General features: G+C 27.2%; 2 protein-coding genes across 2 annotated transcripts; both read right to left on the bottom strand.

Moving 5' to 3' along the window:
• Positions 1-4406: 4406 nt before the first annotated feature.
• LOC149059155 (uncharacterized) lies at positions 4407-6311 on the bottom strand. Its single transcript, XM_089215787.1, has 4 exons — positions 6216-6311; positions 5953-6069; positions 5568-5840; positions 4407-5493 (listed from the first exon to the last, which is right to left on the bottom strand). Exons 2-4 carry the CDS (start codon positions 6063-6065, stop codon positions 4470-4472), a joined length of 1410 nt encoding a protein of 469 aa, XP_089071913.1. The 5' UTR covers positions 6066-6069; positions 6216-6311; the 3' UTR covers positions 4407-4469.
• Positions 6312-9330: 3019 nt separating this feature from the next.
• LOC149059154 (uncharacterized) lies at positions 9331-10521 on the bottom strand. The gene is made up of 3 exons (XM_089222979.1): positions 10326-10521; positions 9821-10163; positions 9331-9729 (listed from the first exon to the last, which is right to left on the bottom strand). Exons 1-3 carry the CDS (start codon positions 10499-10501, stop codon positions 9331-9333), a joined length of 918 nt encoding a protein of 305 aa, XP_089079105.1. The 5' UTR covers positions 10502-10521.
• Positions 10522-15940: the final 5419 nt, after the last annotated feature.

The following is a 15940-nucleotide window of genomic DNA, read 5'->3' as shown; positions in this document are numbered from 1 at the left end:
TATGATCACACTTTTTAAGGATTTGAAAACAATTAATAATGTTAAATCATAGAGTATATTACTCTATGTGTTAAATATGTTAACTAATATATAACCAATTGTCCTAACTAGAATCCAGAGAAATCAAAAAGGACGACAATAAGAGTCAAGAGATCATAATACACATTTTTTTCTTTGATTTATATAGATAGATATTAATATAACCTTAGATCATATACTATATATACTATATACTGTATATGATCTAAGAATATAACATTATTATTGTACTACGCAATCTAGCGGACAAGGAGAGCGCAGTTGGACTCTCGATAAGGGTCAACGACCTAACATTTGGCTTCACTACTAGAACACGGGGAATATATGCAACGGCCTCTCTATATTACTCTATGGATCACATCGGTACTAGTTCTCGTTCATTCTAGCGCACCACGCCTACTGTAGTTCTCGTTATTTCATTGGCCGTTATAATTTTGGCGCCAATATTTTATAATATGAAATTATTACATGATATCACTACCATACTACAATGTTTACATCTTATTAATTCAATTTGACAATTTCTTTGCTAATATTAATTAATTTTATTAAGTTATTTATTTAATACAAACATTGAAACATGCCGGTTTGCTGCTTTTTAAATTGCCTCAGTGGAAGTAAAAAGGTCAAGTGAAATACTGTCGGGCAACCTATTACACTCCATCGATTTCCGAAAGACCCCTTTTTTAGAAAACTATGGGCTCAACAAGCTCTTTCAGGAATAGAGAAAAAGATTAGTTTTGATTCAGGTTTGATATAAACTAATAAAATAATTATTCTTTTCTGTTAGAAATTTAGTATGTAAACTATATTAAACATTTTTCTTTATTTTATATTTAAACCTATTCACACCTAAAATATAATTCTCAATACTCAAGTCAATATATTTATGAAAAAACTACCTATTATATAGAATACTACCATTGTTTATGCATATATTCCTTATATTTAATTTTATATTTTATAAATATTTGTTTGTTAAATAATAATTTATAGCTGTTATTTGCTCCCTACATTTTCCCACGTATCAATATGATGATACATGCACTGGTAAACGGAAGCTTAAAGAAGATGCTATCCCTTTGACTCCTCAGTCAAAAGATAATTCTACCAATGTTGAAATTATATGCACACCATCAGGAAGTTTTTATGTGTAAGGTCAATTAATTAGAATAACTGAATACATTTTATACAACAACAAATTGAACAAATATTAATAAATGTTATTCTAATATTAGAGAGCCGTGCAATGATTTAAACCAATCAAGTTCTGGATTTTTGGATACTAAAGTTTTAAAAAATTCTTTACCTAGGTGGGTACTCATAAAAAGCACATAATTAGTTTATATTATATATTATTTAGTATAAAATATATGGCTTATGATTACATTTTATTTCCTAGCCGGCCTGTGAAATGTCGAACCAAGTTATTTGACTATAGTATACCAGACCATTGTGATTTAGGAGTTGATAATATTGATGAGGCATCTAAAACTGAAGTAGAAAAGTAATACTTCTATATATTGTTGTAAAATGAACTGTCCTATTTCAGCATTTAAATTGTTTGATTGTTTATACATATTTGCATAAGAATTTAGCTACAGTGTACTAATATTTTTCAATTGTAGTGTAATTTGTATATAAATATATGATATATGATAACTTCCAAGTCTTTAATAATATAAATTTGAAAATGTATCTATGTCATAGTTAATAGTTATATACAAATATTTAATGTGTATTTTGTTCTATGTGTATTATAGCCTATATTTAAATGAACTTAACTCAATAATAAAAACATATTTTAGTGATATTTGAAAATTAATATTTATATGTTTAACTATTTGTTTATCTTCTATAGTCTATTGTATTAATTCTGCATGTATGTACCTACCTGTTTTTTTTAGTTAGTTGTCACAAGAAATTCAATAAAACAAAGTTCCTGATTATTGGTACTCATAATGAAAAATACTTGTTCTTGATTTGTTTAGGATAGCTTTTTAAAAACAGCTTTTTCAATCAAGAACATGTATTTCACATTAAGCAGTCATATCATTTTACATAAAGAAAATTATTTTTATGACATTAACAATAAAACTTAACTTACTCTTACATTTATCTAATTGATGATGATACTTTAATACATTGTATATTTTTTAATTTTTTTATATAAATATTGAATTATCTGTATAATTTATCCCAATATTTGTTATTATTACTTTTTTTTTTTGTAGTCTGTGTTTTAGCTATATCTGTTATGTTAATTGTTATGTAATATATAAATAAAGGAATAAAAATATAATTGTATGATTTAATAAAAATGTGTTATGAAAATATTGTTATAATGTTTAGTTTAAAGAACCAGATAAAATTGTTACAACAAGAAAATGTACAGTTGAAAAAACTAACCTCGGAACAAAATAAAGTACTAAGTAGTGAGGAGTTGAGGTTTGAAGGACGGTTTACACAAATATTGTCAAAACTTTTTACATCAACACAAATTGATTTACTTCTAAAAAAAAGTTTTTAAATGGAAATCAGAAGATATGGCATCTGCTATATCTTTACGTAGTGTTAGTCCAAAGGCTTACAGATTTTTACTCAAAAAGAACTTCCCCTTGCCAGGTTACTAGAAAATATATTATATTTCTGAATGGAATATAAAATTGTATGTTTGTAATAATTTTAGTGTTGAGGTGTTGACCCAACAGAATACGCACGGATAGCATGATGTCACATTCGTTATCAACGCTTATCAGTTTTTGTAACTGGATCCAAACAATTATAATTTTTTATGTTAAATGTACATTTAATATGTATGTACTACTGTCACTCGTTAAATGTTAGTCTGTTATTTAACACAACAGTTTATTAAGTTTATTTACAGTTTATATTTTGTAATAAGCTTCGATATTTTAGTATTTAGTGTATTATATCTTAAAGTTATGGCTGGAAATCATATTTTATCAATATCTTCGATTTCAGAGTATTTTAAAGACAATATTAAACAATTAAAAAGGGGTGAAATTGCGTATAAAGATGGTCATGTTTTAAAAATTCAAGCAGATCTTGATTTAAATATTATTGTTGGAGAAATCAAGCCTAGTATGCGGAATGATAAGTACAAAGTAAAATTAATGTTGAATGACAGTTGCATTGTTGACGCTGAGTGTTCATGTCCTCGTGGAAAAGTAGTTTGCCATCATATAGCTGCGTTAGCACTATACACACACTATAATCTCAGTTCCACAGATCAAAGCTGTTCTTGGAATGTTAGAAAAAATATACCATGTAATGAAGTAAGAACTATTAGTGAAATGTATGGTCGTTTTGAAAGTCCTATTACTGATGTCTCAGATGAAGATTTTTCTAATTTTAAAAAAACTTTAGATAATTTAACTGTACCTGTAGGTTTTTCGTGGTTATTAAGTCCTGAACCAGAACTAGAACCAAACAAATGTCAAGCTATTAAATTAAATTCTATTAAGAGTATAATAAATACTGATGTTTGTAAACAGTTTGTAAAAGCAAAACAATTTGATGCAGTTAGAACATATATATTTGACAAATGTTTTATAACTGATGATACTATTTTAAAAATTGCTAAAGAATCTATAGGTCAGAGCAAAAGTGAAATGTGGCATTACCATCGAAAGAACAGATTAACTGCTAGTCATTTTGGTCACATTTTAACTTCTTGCAAAAAACAAAAATTTTCAAAATCTTTCTTCAAGTCACTACAAAATGAAACTAATTTAAGTGGCGTTCATGCTGTTCAATGGGGATTGACAAATGAAATATCAGGCATCAAAGTTTTAGAGCAAGAACAAAATGTTAATGTTGTATCTACTGGGTTATGGTTATTAAATAATGGAGTTTTAGGAGCATCTCCCGATGGCTTAGTAAATTCTGAGTATATTGTAGAGATAAAATGTCCATGGAAGTACAGGAATAAAAGTTTAGATATTGAGCTTACCAAAGATCTCAACTACATAGTATACATAAAAAACAAAATTATTTACATTAACAAAAAACACTTTTATTGGGATCAAATCCAAGGGCAACTATATATAACTAAACGAAAGTTATGTTACCTAGTAATTTGGACACCAGGTCAATCAATAATTACGGAAGTAGAAAAGGATCCCGAATGGTTTCCAAATATTAAAATCTTAGAAACATTTTTTATTGAGACTTATATTCCATTTCTAACTGAAGAACAATTTAGCACATAATTTTTTAACATATTAATTAATTGTATTCAAAGTTATATACTTATGAGAGAATTTAGTATTTAAAATTGTCAATTACATTAAAATATATTATATAAAACTTATTAAACAAATAAAAAATTAAATTACAAAATGTCAATTAATAATATTATTTTACTATGAAATAAAATATTTTGAACAGGCGGTTTTAGACTAAAACTAACTTGGATTTACCATTTTGTTTTCAACTTCATGAATAAGCGGATGTTGAAGATTTGTTAGTGCAGCAACAACTTGAAAAATTTGCTCTGCTTGTTTTAACATAGTTGCAGGAATAAAATTTAAAATTGCAAAACATTTTATTCTTTGTATGGCCCTTTCAATATGAATTCTTGCCTTAGCTATGACTTCAGTTTGTATCACTTGTTCAGGTGTAAACTGAGGAGTGTCTAGAAAAGGTGGTAGATTTAAACATACTCCAGGTGGTAAAATGTCTCTGATTAAGAAACCTTTGTCAGCTAAAATTAAGTCTCCCTCTACTAACTGCTCTAAGAGTCCACTTTTTAATGTTATCACTTTGTCCGACGTAGAACCAGGAAATAAGCTACTTACAAAAGTAACCACACCATTAGGTGCAATTCCTATAAGAACTTTCCATGTATTTTTATGCTTATAACTGCTATATGTATCTCTTTGAATATTCATGGATTGTCGAGACACTGATGTGAAAATTTCTGTGCAGTCTATTACAATTCGACAATTCATAAAAGGCTTAAAGGAATCAGGTAAACAAGTTTGATTTTTTTGTCTTGAAGGTATTTTATTCATACACTTTAAGAAAAGTACATTATGTAAAATGTTAATCCAAGTGATGCTAATATTAGTAATTGTACTTCTACTGCACTTAAATCTAGTAGCCAAATCAAAATGAGGGAAGTTATGTCTTAATTTCATTAATGTTAAAAGAAGTTGGTCTGGTTTACTTATACTCTCAACATTCCAACCAAAGTGGTAATGCAGTTTTGAATTTTTTAATAAATTATAAAGAGCCATAAAAACGTCATTTGTAGGCAAACCTGTATAAGACTGTAATAATTCATTATTTTGGCTTAAGTTTTCATAGTTAAATGAAAGACTCAATTGTTTTAATTTTAATTTCAAGGCATTGTTCTCCTCCTTGAGAAAATAGTTCTCAGACTCATGCATAATTGAAGCTATGTTTGAAGAATTAACTGAGTCTGTGCTAAAATTACAAAATATATCAAATTTAATATAATACTATAGCCTTAGCAGTAACATATACTATTAGATATTTACCAAATAATTGTTTTTGAAGTAGTTGACAAATCTAATGGACTTTCATTAGTAATTAACTCACCAACAACCAGTTGATCATCACATTTAACTGGTATGACATCCATTTGAATTATTTGTTTAGATAACTTTTTCCTCGTTTTTTTTTCCGGAGTCAAATGATGTAAACTAAATTGTTGAGGACGATGAGGCAAAATTTTAGGTTCATTTTCTTTTTTGTTATCTTCAAAATGGCAACTACAAACCCTAGCGCCTGATTTTGGTTCATCAGTTCTTCTAAATTAAACATATTTAGTTAGAACCCATACATAAATAAAAAATATTTCAGTTTAATATATTATTATCGGTATGTAAGCGTAGCAAAGTTAAAAGTTTTTTAAAAATAAACCTGAGCAATTTAATCCAGCGTTTTCTAATTTTAGGATCTTTAGGTATTCTAAAAAATTTACACAGATTTCGTTCATTGTAATGCTTACAGCCATAAGCCCAGCACATAACCATTTCACTGTATAAAATATAAATTAAAAGCATAACAAAATAAAATAGCTTATAATTCTATTAGCAGCATGCAACTATTTAGTTATTTTTTAATTTTAATATAATTTTAAATGATTGTAAGAATAAAAATAAATAAATAGATGGTATACTTACCTATATTGTAGTTTAAGTAAGTATTCGCTTTTAAAAAACTTTAAGTACAAATCAAACAAAAAGTACCTATATTATTTTACATGGTTAAAGTGATTTGTTTGGATCACGGTTTAAGATATACAGGTTAGCTATCGGCTATCTAAATTGTATTGATAGCTGCGGTCAGAACTCGTCACGGGTTTAGCGCATAATTTCACCACATCTGTAGAGCGCTAGTAGTAAGTAGGGTCATATAGCATGTTAGGGAACTCGGAACTACCTATATGTATTATTATTCGATAATTCAATATTGTGATTGTGATTTTCTATTTCTTTTCTAATTTCTGATTGAGATTTGCGAATTATTGCGATTGCCTTTAAGTAATTATTATGCTCCCTTGATGCGGAATATTCTAATTCTATTTTGCATTTTTAGCTGTAGATACAACTTTTAATTTATTTAGGTCATTTTTCAACATTTTTAAGTCATTTTTTTTATATTTTATATAATTTGTATAACATAAAAAAAAAAATAATTTTAATATTATTATTGTGGGGGTTTTTGGTGTTATAAATTCTTTATTTATATTTTACTTTTTAATTTATTTTTAATAATTATATTTTACTTTTTAATTTATTTTCAATAATTTTAAATAATGTATAAAATGTAAATGTATAGGTACTATTGTTTATTAATATTATAATTCATATTTTAAAATACTATTATACCCATATCTCTAATAAAAATTATTATTTATAAATACATTTTTTTCACTTATTATGTTTTTTTAGGCATTTTTAAGTTTTTTTTTTTAGGTCATCTACATCCTAACTATATTGATAATGTATTTCTTTTAATTTTTGTGGTCCAATATATTATCATAGTGAATAATGCCACGTTCGTGCTGCGTTGTTGGATGCCAAACTGGATATAAGTCCAACTCTAATAAAATTGTAATTCCCTGCTTTGAACATAAAAATGAAATTGTCACATCTATTCTGACTAATTTCATTGTAATGCGAATGCGCCACTTTGCTGTTCAAGAAAATCGTTATGATATAAAAAAAAGCAGACAAAAAAAAAATTGCTAAATTGATCTCAACCTAAGAGAAACTCTAAAGCTTTTCCCTAATTTTTTTTTATATATTATTAATAGCATGGCTTTTTGTTTTTTTAGTAGTTTAGTTGCATTATTTAATAAATTTAATCTTTCAGTTGTTTTTCTTTAATTTGTTTTGGTAATATTGTCTAGTTGCTGTTGCAATTTAAGGTTAAATTAAATTGTGAAACACTAGAATAAACTTATTTGAAATATTTTGTTACAGTTATGAAGAGGCTGAATTACTGTAATGTTTTCAGTTACAATAATAATAGTAAGTATAAGGAAAATATTTATATTCAATAATGAAAATATTGAAAATTATTTGTATTTAATTACAAAACAATGAAGACAATGACAAATGGAGTGAATATAAGACAATATAATATTATAGGTATATTAAGGTAAATATCTTAATGTAGGTAGGTAATTGGCTGGGCTGAAGGTTATTTAAAAAGTTTTGAAGATGATTGGATATGTTTTTAAACCATCTTTTAATAATATATAATATTATATCGACATAATAGATATCTGAATAAATATATTTAAATATATTTTTTAATTTATATTATATTTATTTAGATATTAAATGTATGATCATTAATTCATTAAATTCTATCATGTAGGATACACTAGTACACTACCTATAGTAAGTAAAATATAGCCCTACTTACTACTAGCGCTTTACGCGTGTGGTGAAAATATGAACAACTGAACCGTTACACAATCAGACCGTATAGCGGGCCGGTGATAGCTAACCTGTATATCTTAAACCGTGGTTTGGATCCAAAACACAAATAATGATATTAGTGATAACACGCGTGACGTCATTGCTATCCGAGCGTATAGATGAAAACTGTTGATATTTGATAATATGGATAGCCAATGAGAAGCCGAGAACTGAGTAATAGACTGGGTCTGAAGGGGAATGTGCGTATCAGTAAAGATTCAATCATACCTATCTATTTAGTCATGATATAGTAGTATCTTTGATCCTCTCGATAACAGCTTAGACTTCAGGAGTTTGATAGTACTGAAATAACATCTATTACCACTAGTGATCCGTTCAATTATTTCTATATGCATATCATTTTTGTTGTTGATGTTTACTCCTAAATACTTAAAATTATCAACTTTTTCAAATTTATAATTATCCACTACTATGGAATTTATATTTGGTGGTCTTCTCGATACGACCATGTACTTAGTTTTCCCCTCGTTTACATGTAATCCCATTCCTTTACTTGCATTTATGAGTTTAGATGTTGAGTTAATGATTTCCTCTTTGGTTTCACCCATCAGCACAATGTCATCAGCATAGGCTAACATAACTTGTTCATTGCTTATCTCCATCCTTCTGTCATCGTTTGTGTCTCGAATTATTTTTTCGAGGGCTAAGTTGAATAGTGCAGGTGACAACGCGTCCCCTTGTTTAAGGCCAGATTTAACTTCAAAAGGATCTGAGATGCCTTGTATATAACACACTCTGCATAGTGTTTTTTCGTAACATGCTTTTATTAGGTTTACATACTTTTTGGGTATTCCTAGAATTACCAATGCCTTCCAAAGCTCTTCTCTGTCTACACTATCATACGCCTGCTTGTAATCCACAAAGACTAGAACTATTCCTACTAAATAGTTCTTTTTATTTGTTAATTAAATAATATAATATTATAATGTTTAATATTTAAATAAATAATTTAAATCCTAATTGATAAATGATAAAAAAAAGCTGGATATTTGAAATTGGCCAATGAGAACGTGGTATTCATAAGTCGCTGGATTTTTGACGTTATTTCCCCTGGAGAAGTTAACAGTATTATATATTGTTTTATTTTTAATTTAAAATTATACTTATAATAGGTAATTTATTATATTTATACTTATACAGAGTAGGTACTTATTTTAAATTTCACACGGTTGAATAATAGAATGTATTTTATACATATATAATGGAATTTTAGAGATTAAATAAACATCTAGATGCTGTATTTAAAATAAATTTAAAAAAATCAACAAAAGCAGCCATGAAAAATTTAAGAAAAGAAAATACGCTGAAAAGACACCTGATCAGTACGACATATTGGACAAACAGCATTATGTCCTGTTGATAACTGAATCATACAGTTGTGGCATATCCAAGCATGTCCACATGGAAGAACTATATATTTTGTTTCATTGTGTTCCAATGTTTCCTGAATACACACCATACATAATGACCTATTTTCTGTAGCTTGTGGATCATTATTAGCATCTAAAGGCAATTCGGCTACTTCCCTCTCCTGTGGTACTTGCATAGGAATGTTATCCATTGGCTCATGTAGCATTACCAGTGGTATATTTATTTGTGGATCATCTAAAATTGGTTCCTCTGCATCTTCGTCATTATTTAGGTCCCAATTTCGTTGTCTTTGTTCATATGCAGCACTTGCAAATTTATTATATATTATTAATTCATTTTTATTGGTCATTGGGTTATAACTTATAATATTTTATTTTTGAAAATAAATTTAAAAAAAAACTTACATAGTTTTGAATCATGCAATGCAAAGTTAATAACTGATACCCCATATTTGCAGGGACAACTTTGAAAGTAGCATCGGCATGGACTTCTTGAATATTATTTTCTAGGACAGATATAATCAATTGTGGACATGCAAAAATAACACTTGTTTTATTTTCTATATCCTGGATACATCCTTTAAAAAAACCAGCATCACAACACCCAAATCTCTGTAACTGGCCATCTTCAAATAATGTTGCCAGCGCCCTCAAGTTTGCAGGTAATCCTGGTAGGGAATTTCTCCTGGCCAAACGCATAATTGATTCAGCTGTTGACCACGGGTAAAGAGCAGCTGCTACCATGTCTCTATAGAATCAATTAATATATAACATTTATTGTTTTTAGTTAGTGTTTATAAATGTTATTTTTTTTTCAAAAGTAAATCTACAGTATAATATAAATGAAAACATATGTGTTGTTTAATAAAATTACATATTCTGTATTATAGTAGTTAGGTACTACACCTACCTTCTTGCTTCTTCATCATATATATTTTTTAGAATTGTATTTTCTGTTGCTGCCCGATGTTTTAATACATTTCGAAAGTTATTTACAACAATTGTGTTGTCTGGTTCTCTTGCATGACCATTATGTCTTTTTACAATAGTTATGGTTCCATCTATTGATTTTTTAATTGATCCCATACAAAAATGAGATTGCGCTTTGTTACATTTATAATAACTAAAAAAAAAAATTAGAAGAAATTTACACTATAGGTACAAATTATAATATTTATCTATTATACCTATGATATGAATAATTTAACCAAATACATTTTATTAATGCATCAATTAAATGTTATTTATAATTTTCAATATATAATTATGTATACCTACTATTCTAATCTACATTAATTCAGTGGCGGCTATCCTATGGTGGATGTGTTGCTTGAGCAACACATACAAAATTTGATAGGTGGGTGGGTGGTTGGATGGATGTTGGGTACTTGTGTAATTTTTTTATCATACTATGACTTATAATTAAAACAAAATAATACTAAATACAAGTTCTGGAATAAATTGTTTTCAGATGAATATGTTATGATTAATAAATAATTATGTTATGTAATTTTGTATGCTTAGTTATAAATAAATAAAGATTTTATAAAAGTAGCATAGAAATGTACATAGTAATAATATAATATAGTATATTATATTATTTACTGCTCTAATATATTGCCTATTTACCTATACTTCTTCCTTTAAGTAATTTATTATATCTCAATTTTAAACTAAACTATGACTAACCTAAACTTTTGAAATTATGATACTATAATATTATTATATTATCATCATCATTATTTTTTTTATATAATATATATAATATTGTATAGTATTATACAGTAGGTATATAGTTTTTGATTTGGTTGTTCTTGTTTTGAACTTTAAAATAATAGGTTAAAAAAAAAAGCGGGCAAGTGGGTAGCGCTCTGCTGTACATTAGGTAGTGCCGTGTGGATCACTATTATATATTATAGGAGGGTTAAATTTGAATCCAATGATAGGTTTAATTTAATTATTAATTTATCTGTGTTTATTATTGAAAAGATTTTTAAAATTGTTTTGCTCAAATATAATTTAGTAAGACCAAATATTAATGTAAATTTAATAATACTAGCAACTAAATTTTGCATATAAAAATACTTATTATTATAATTTAAATATACCTATCACTTAATAGATTGTTACAATGGTCAGAAATTATAAAAGAAAAACCAATTTTGGAGCTACGCCTCAACATATTTATGACAAAGCAGTAAAAGAAGTGATTGATGGTATCATGACACTGAGAGCTGCAGCTAAAAAATATAATGTAAATGTGATGACTTTACAGCAATATAAAACTAAAATAACTGATCCTAGTGAGTAATTTAAGTTTATTTAATTTGTATTTTTCTTTATCAATAATAATTGGTACCTATCTATATTAATTGTTAGATATTAAAGTACCAGCTTCAATTGGATGGCCTAAGCACACAGTATTCACACAAAATCAAGAAACAGAGTTGGTTCTTTATACAAAACAGTCATCAAGAATATATTTTGGACTTTCTGGAACAGATCTCAGAAGTTTGGCTTTTCAATTTGGAAAGGCAAATAATGTTAAAATGCCTGATAATTGGTACAATAACTGTAGTGCTGGTGAGGATTGGTTATATTGTTTTTTAAAACGAAATAAAGATTTGTCATTAAGAACACCTCAAGCAACAAGTTTAAGTAGAGCAACTAGCTTTAATAAACATAATGTCAAATCATTTTTTGAAAATTTATGTAAACTATATGATCGTTTTAAATTTGAACCACATAATATTTATAATGTTGATGAAACTGGAGTTACAACTGTCCACAGGCCATCTAAAATTTTAGCTGTTAAAGGAACTAAACAAGTTGGAGCTATAACATCTGGGGAAAGAGGAACACTTGTAACCGTAGCATTAGCTGTCAGTGCTATAGGTAATACAGTGCCTCCTATGTTTCTTTTTCCTCGAAAAAAAAATGAAACCATGGTTTTTAACAAATAGTCCAGTTGGGTCTATAGGAAATGCCAATTCATCAGGTTGGATGACAGGTGATGATTTTCTAATATTTATTAAAAATTTTTGTAAAAATGTAAAGCCATCCATTGATCAACCTATTCTTTTACTTTTGGATAATCATGAGTCTCATTTAAATATTGAAGTACTCAAATTTTGTAAATTAAATGGTGTTGTACTATTATCATTCCCCCCACATTGTTCGCATAAATTACAACCATTGGACAGATCTGTGTTTAGATCTTTTAAAACAGCCATACATAAATTTAGTGATTCATGGATGAGAAATAATCATGGTAGACCAATGTCAATCTATGATATTCCATTTATTGTTAAACAGGCATTACCCATGGCTGCAACTATGTCTAATATTCAATCTGGGTTTAAAGTATCTGGTATATGGCCTTATAACCCAGATATATTCACTGATGAAGAATTTCTACCTAGTTATATTACTGATCGACCACAAGAAACAAATAATTTAAATACTATCACTGCTGATGAAACTAATCAAAATAATATTAATGAACTACCAATTCAAAGTCCTTCCACTTCACAAGTACAAACCATGCACACTCATCAAACATATGATAATTATGTATCGCCAGAACAAATAAGACCATTCCCAAAAGCTGGTGTCCGTACAACAAACAGTAAAATTCAAAGAAGAAATAGAAAATCTACGATTCTCACAGATACCCCTGAAAAAGAAAAAATCCAAAATGAACATAATGCTAGAGAAGAAAAAAAAACAAGGTCAAACCAATAAAAGTATGCAAAAAATTAAAATTTGATAAACGAGATGACTCAGAGGATGAAACATTTTGTCTGATGTGTAATGGGCCATATTCTCAATCAAGAGCTTCGGAAAAAGATTGGATTCAGTGTTTACAATGTAAACTTTGGGCACATGTAAAGTGTACAACTAAAAAAAATCTATTAACTTTTACATGTGCAATGTGCTTAACAGACTAATTTTTACTTTTAAGAATAGCAATAACTTTTAAGTTTTAATTTGAATTAATTACAGTTCCTATTTAGGTTGTATTTGTTTTTTAACAATTTGTTAATTAAATTACTTATTTTTAATTATTAAGTTTAAAAAGAAATTTTTATTTTAAAACAGCTATATTATAACATATGGTTTAATTTTATATTAATGAATTTTGTTTGTTTTTTATTGTTATTAAATATTATATTAGTTATGACAAACTATTAAAGTCATTAAATATATTTATTATGCTCAAGAGGAAGCTAACTTTTAAATTTTTTTCTCAAATTGTATCTTATTAGGTATAAAGTTATATTATGTTCTATTGTTATGTTTATGTAATTTTTTGAAATGTTTTTTTCTGTTATACTTGCTCTTATTAAATATATTGTATTAAGTATTAACTTAAAGTACTTCACATTTTTAAATAAGTTTAAAGTAGCTAACCAATAATTAAATTTTAAAATTATTAATTAATTATCAATTAAGTTATTAAAAATTGTGTTCACCAAACATAGTATCAAAAAAAAAAAAAAAATTCTAAGTGTGATTGTTATTTTAATTTTTGGAACTATTTTCCTGTTAAATATTTGCATAACACTATGTATGCATTGTACATTTTAGCTAGATATTCATCTTCAATGACTTACTTAGTATCTAATATAATTACTGTTTGGACAAGTCTAGTAAGGTTTATCATTACTTATAAAATGTTTATTGAGTAACTTGTATCATTTAACCCCAGCAATTGTAACACATTGCCCCATCCTGGGGTAATGTGATACAAATTATTTTTTTTTTTTAAATGCATTTTTTACTTCCAAGTATATATTTTTTTCACTGGTTATCATAATCATATCAATCATTACATGTGTATCTAATGGAATTTAAAAATAAGAAATTGATTTGCTATATCAGTTTTGTGTAAAATATGAAAAAACCAAAAGTGTATCATATAGCCCCATGCTCCCCTACATTTATTATAATATAGTCTTGTTATACTCAATATAAAATGCTTAAATAAAAATTGTGAAACGAGTTAGAATTTAAAAAAAAAACTTTAATATATTATTGTTATCGACTTAGTAATATAAAATAGTTGAACTAGTAATTAGTTATAAATTATTAAAATTTATTTAACATAATATGTAAATACTTACGTGATTCCATTTTTGCGGCCATTATTGACGTATATAAATCCATCGTGTTCCATTTTAAATAACAATCAAATACAATTCACTATACAGAAACAATCAACTAAATCTACGTAACGCTTAGGTTATAAGTTATAACTTATAACTTATTACAACGACGAGTTAAGAGGCCGTCACAGTAGGAAAAAATCGACCGTAAAAACATACTTTTTTATTTCCAATAGTACTCAGGCCTCATTGATCGTAGAAACATGATTTTAGTATCAAAATAATCACGAGAAGTTGTACTTAAAAATCTTGGAACAGATTTTTGATTTATGTTTTCTAACCAATTTTATTTGCATTTGAAGTTTGTAACAAATTTTAATTTTTTTTTAAAAATTATATAAAATCAGCAAATTGAGGTATCGAAAATCTGTTCCAAGATTTTTAAGTACAACTTCTCGTGATTATTTTGACACTAAAATCATGTTTCTACGATCAATGAGGCCTGAGTACTATTGGAAATAAAAAAGTATGTTTTTGGCAAAAAAATCATGAATTCGCCGTCGTCATGTGCTGCTCTAGTGACTACAGTGGCAGCATTTTGAACAGTACTTCTGCCACCACCCCGCGTTCATAAGCAGCGGTACCGCTCCATAGGTCAAAACTGGTTATCTATCTCAGCCGCGCGCTGGTTATAAATAGCCAAATTGTCATAATGAAAATAATAATTTTGTCATTGAATAATATTATTTTACATTTCCAATATTTTCGTATTCCTATTACTATCGTATTTTACGCAAAATGGAACCAAATCTTAAAACTGTAACTAATCAGCAAGAAAACGTCCGATTCAAACTGTAGTAAACTATTCGATAAAATTGGAAATTTTTATTTCAGATGAATTTTTTTACATTTAAATCAGTATAACTGTATATTATGTAAAAAACTTTAAATCATACGCTGTGAAAAAAATTATCAACGATGGATAAATAAATATGTAATATTTCATAATACTAAGTACACAAATTATTGTTTTTGTATATTAATTAACATTTAATCAGCATAATATACGCCAATTTTATTATTGTCTGTCAAACAAAATTTGCTGAAACATTAAACGATTTATATAATATTACTAATTTACGAATATATTTTTCAAGATTACGTATTACATTGTTTATTAATTTATATTGTATTTGTAAGGTGCAAGTACTGTAGTAATTATATTCTAACAATTATTTAACTATTTAATTATTAATGATAAAACATTAAATATTGAAATAAATTGATTCAAATATTGACATCTTGCATGTCTAACTGTTCACGCCAGTAATTATTGGTAGTAGTAAACTAGTAACTAACACATTTTCGCTAGATTTTTATTACGGTTTATATATTTTTTAATTATTTATTCACGTGA

Source organism: Diuraphis noxia, unplaced genomic scaffold (genome assembly GCF_037042655.1).
Source record: "Diuraphis noxia isolate RWA-SAM2 unplaced genomic scaffold, SU_Dnox_SAM2 contig0001, whole genome shotgun sequence".
Lineage (NCBI taxonomy): Eukaryota > Metazoa > Arthropoda > Insecta > Hemiptera > Aphididae > Diuraphis > Diuraphis noxia.
Note: the sequence above shows the minus strand (reverse complement) of the source record. Positions and strands in the feature narration are given on the sequence as shown.

What these genes read in the sequence shown, in the direction of transcription:
- LOC149059155 (XM_089215787.1), bottom strand. Translation starts at nt 6,065, where the DNA reads ATGGTTATGTGCTGGGCTTATGGCTGTAAGCATTACAATGAACGAAAT. An exon ending in CGCTGGATTAAATTGCTCAG is followed by an intron (nt 5,841 to 5,952) that starts GTTTATTTTTAA and finishes TGTTTAATTTAG; the next exon opens with AAGAACTGATGAACCAAAAT. An exon ending in ACTTCAAAAACAATTATTTG is followed by an intron (nt 5,494 to 5,567) that starts GTAAATATCTAA and finishes TTGTAATTTTAG; the next exon opens with CACAGACTCAGTTAATTCTT.
- LOC149059154 (XM_089222979.1), bottom strand. Translation starts at nt 10,501, where the DNA reads ATGGGATCAATTAAAAAATCAATAGATGGAACCATAACTATTGTAAAA. An exon ending in TATGATGAAGAAGCAAGAAG is followed by an intron (nt 10,164 to 10,325) that starts GTAGGTGTAGTA and finishes TTGATTCTATAG; the next exon opens with AGACATGGTAGCAGCTGCTC. An exon ending in ATTGCATGATTCAAAACTAT is followed by an intron (nt 9,730 to 9,820) that starts GTAAGTTTTTTT and finishes ATATATAATAAA; the next exon opens with TTTGCAAGTGCTGCATATGA.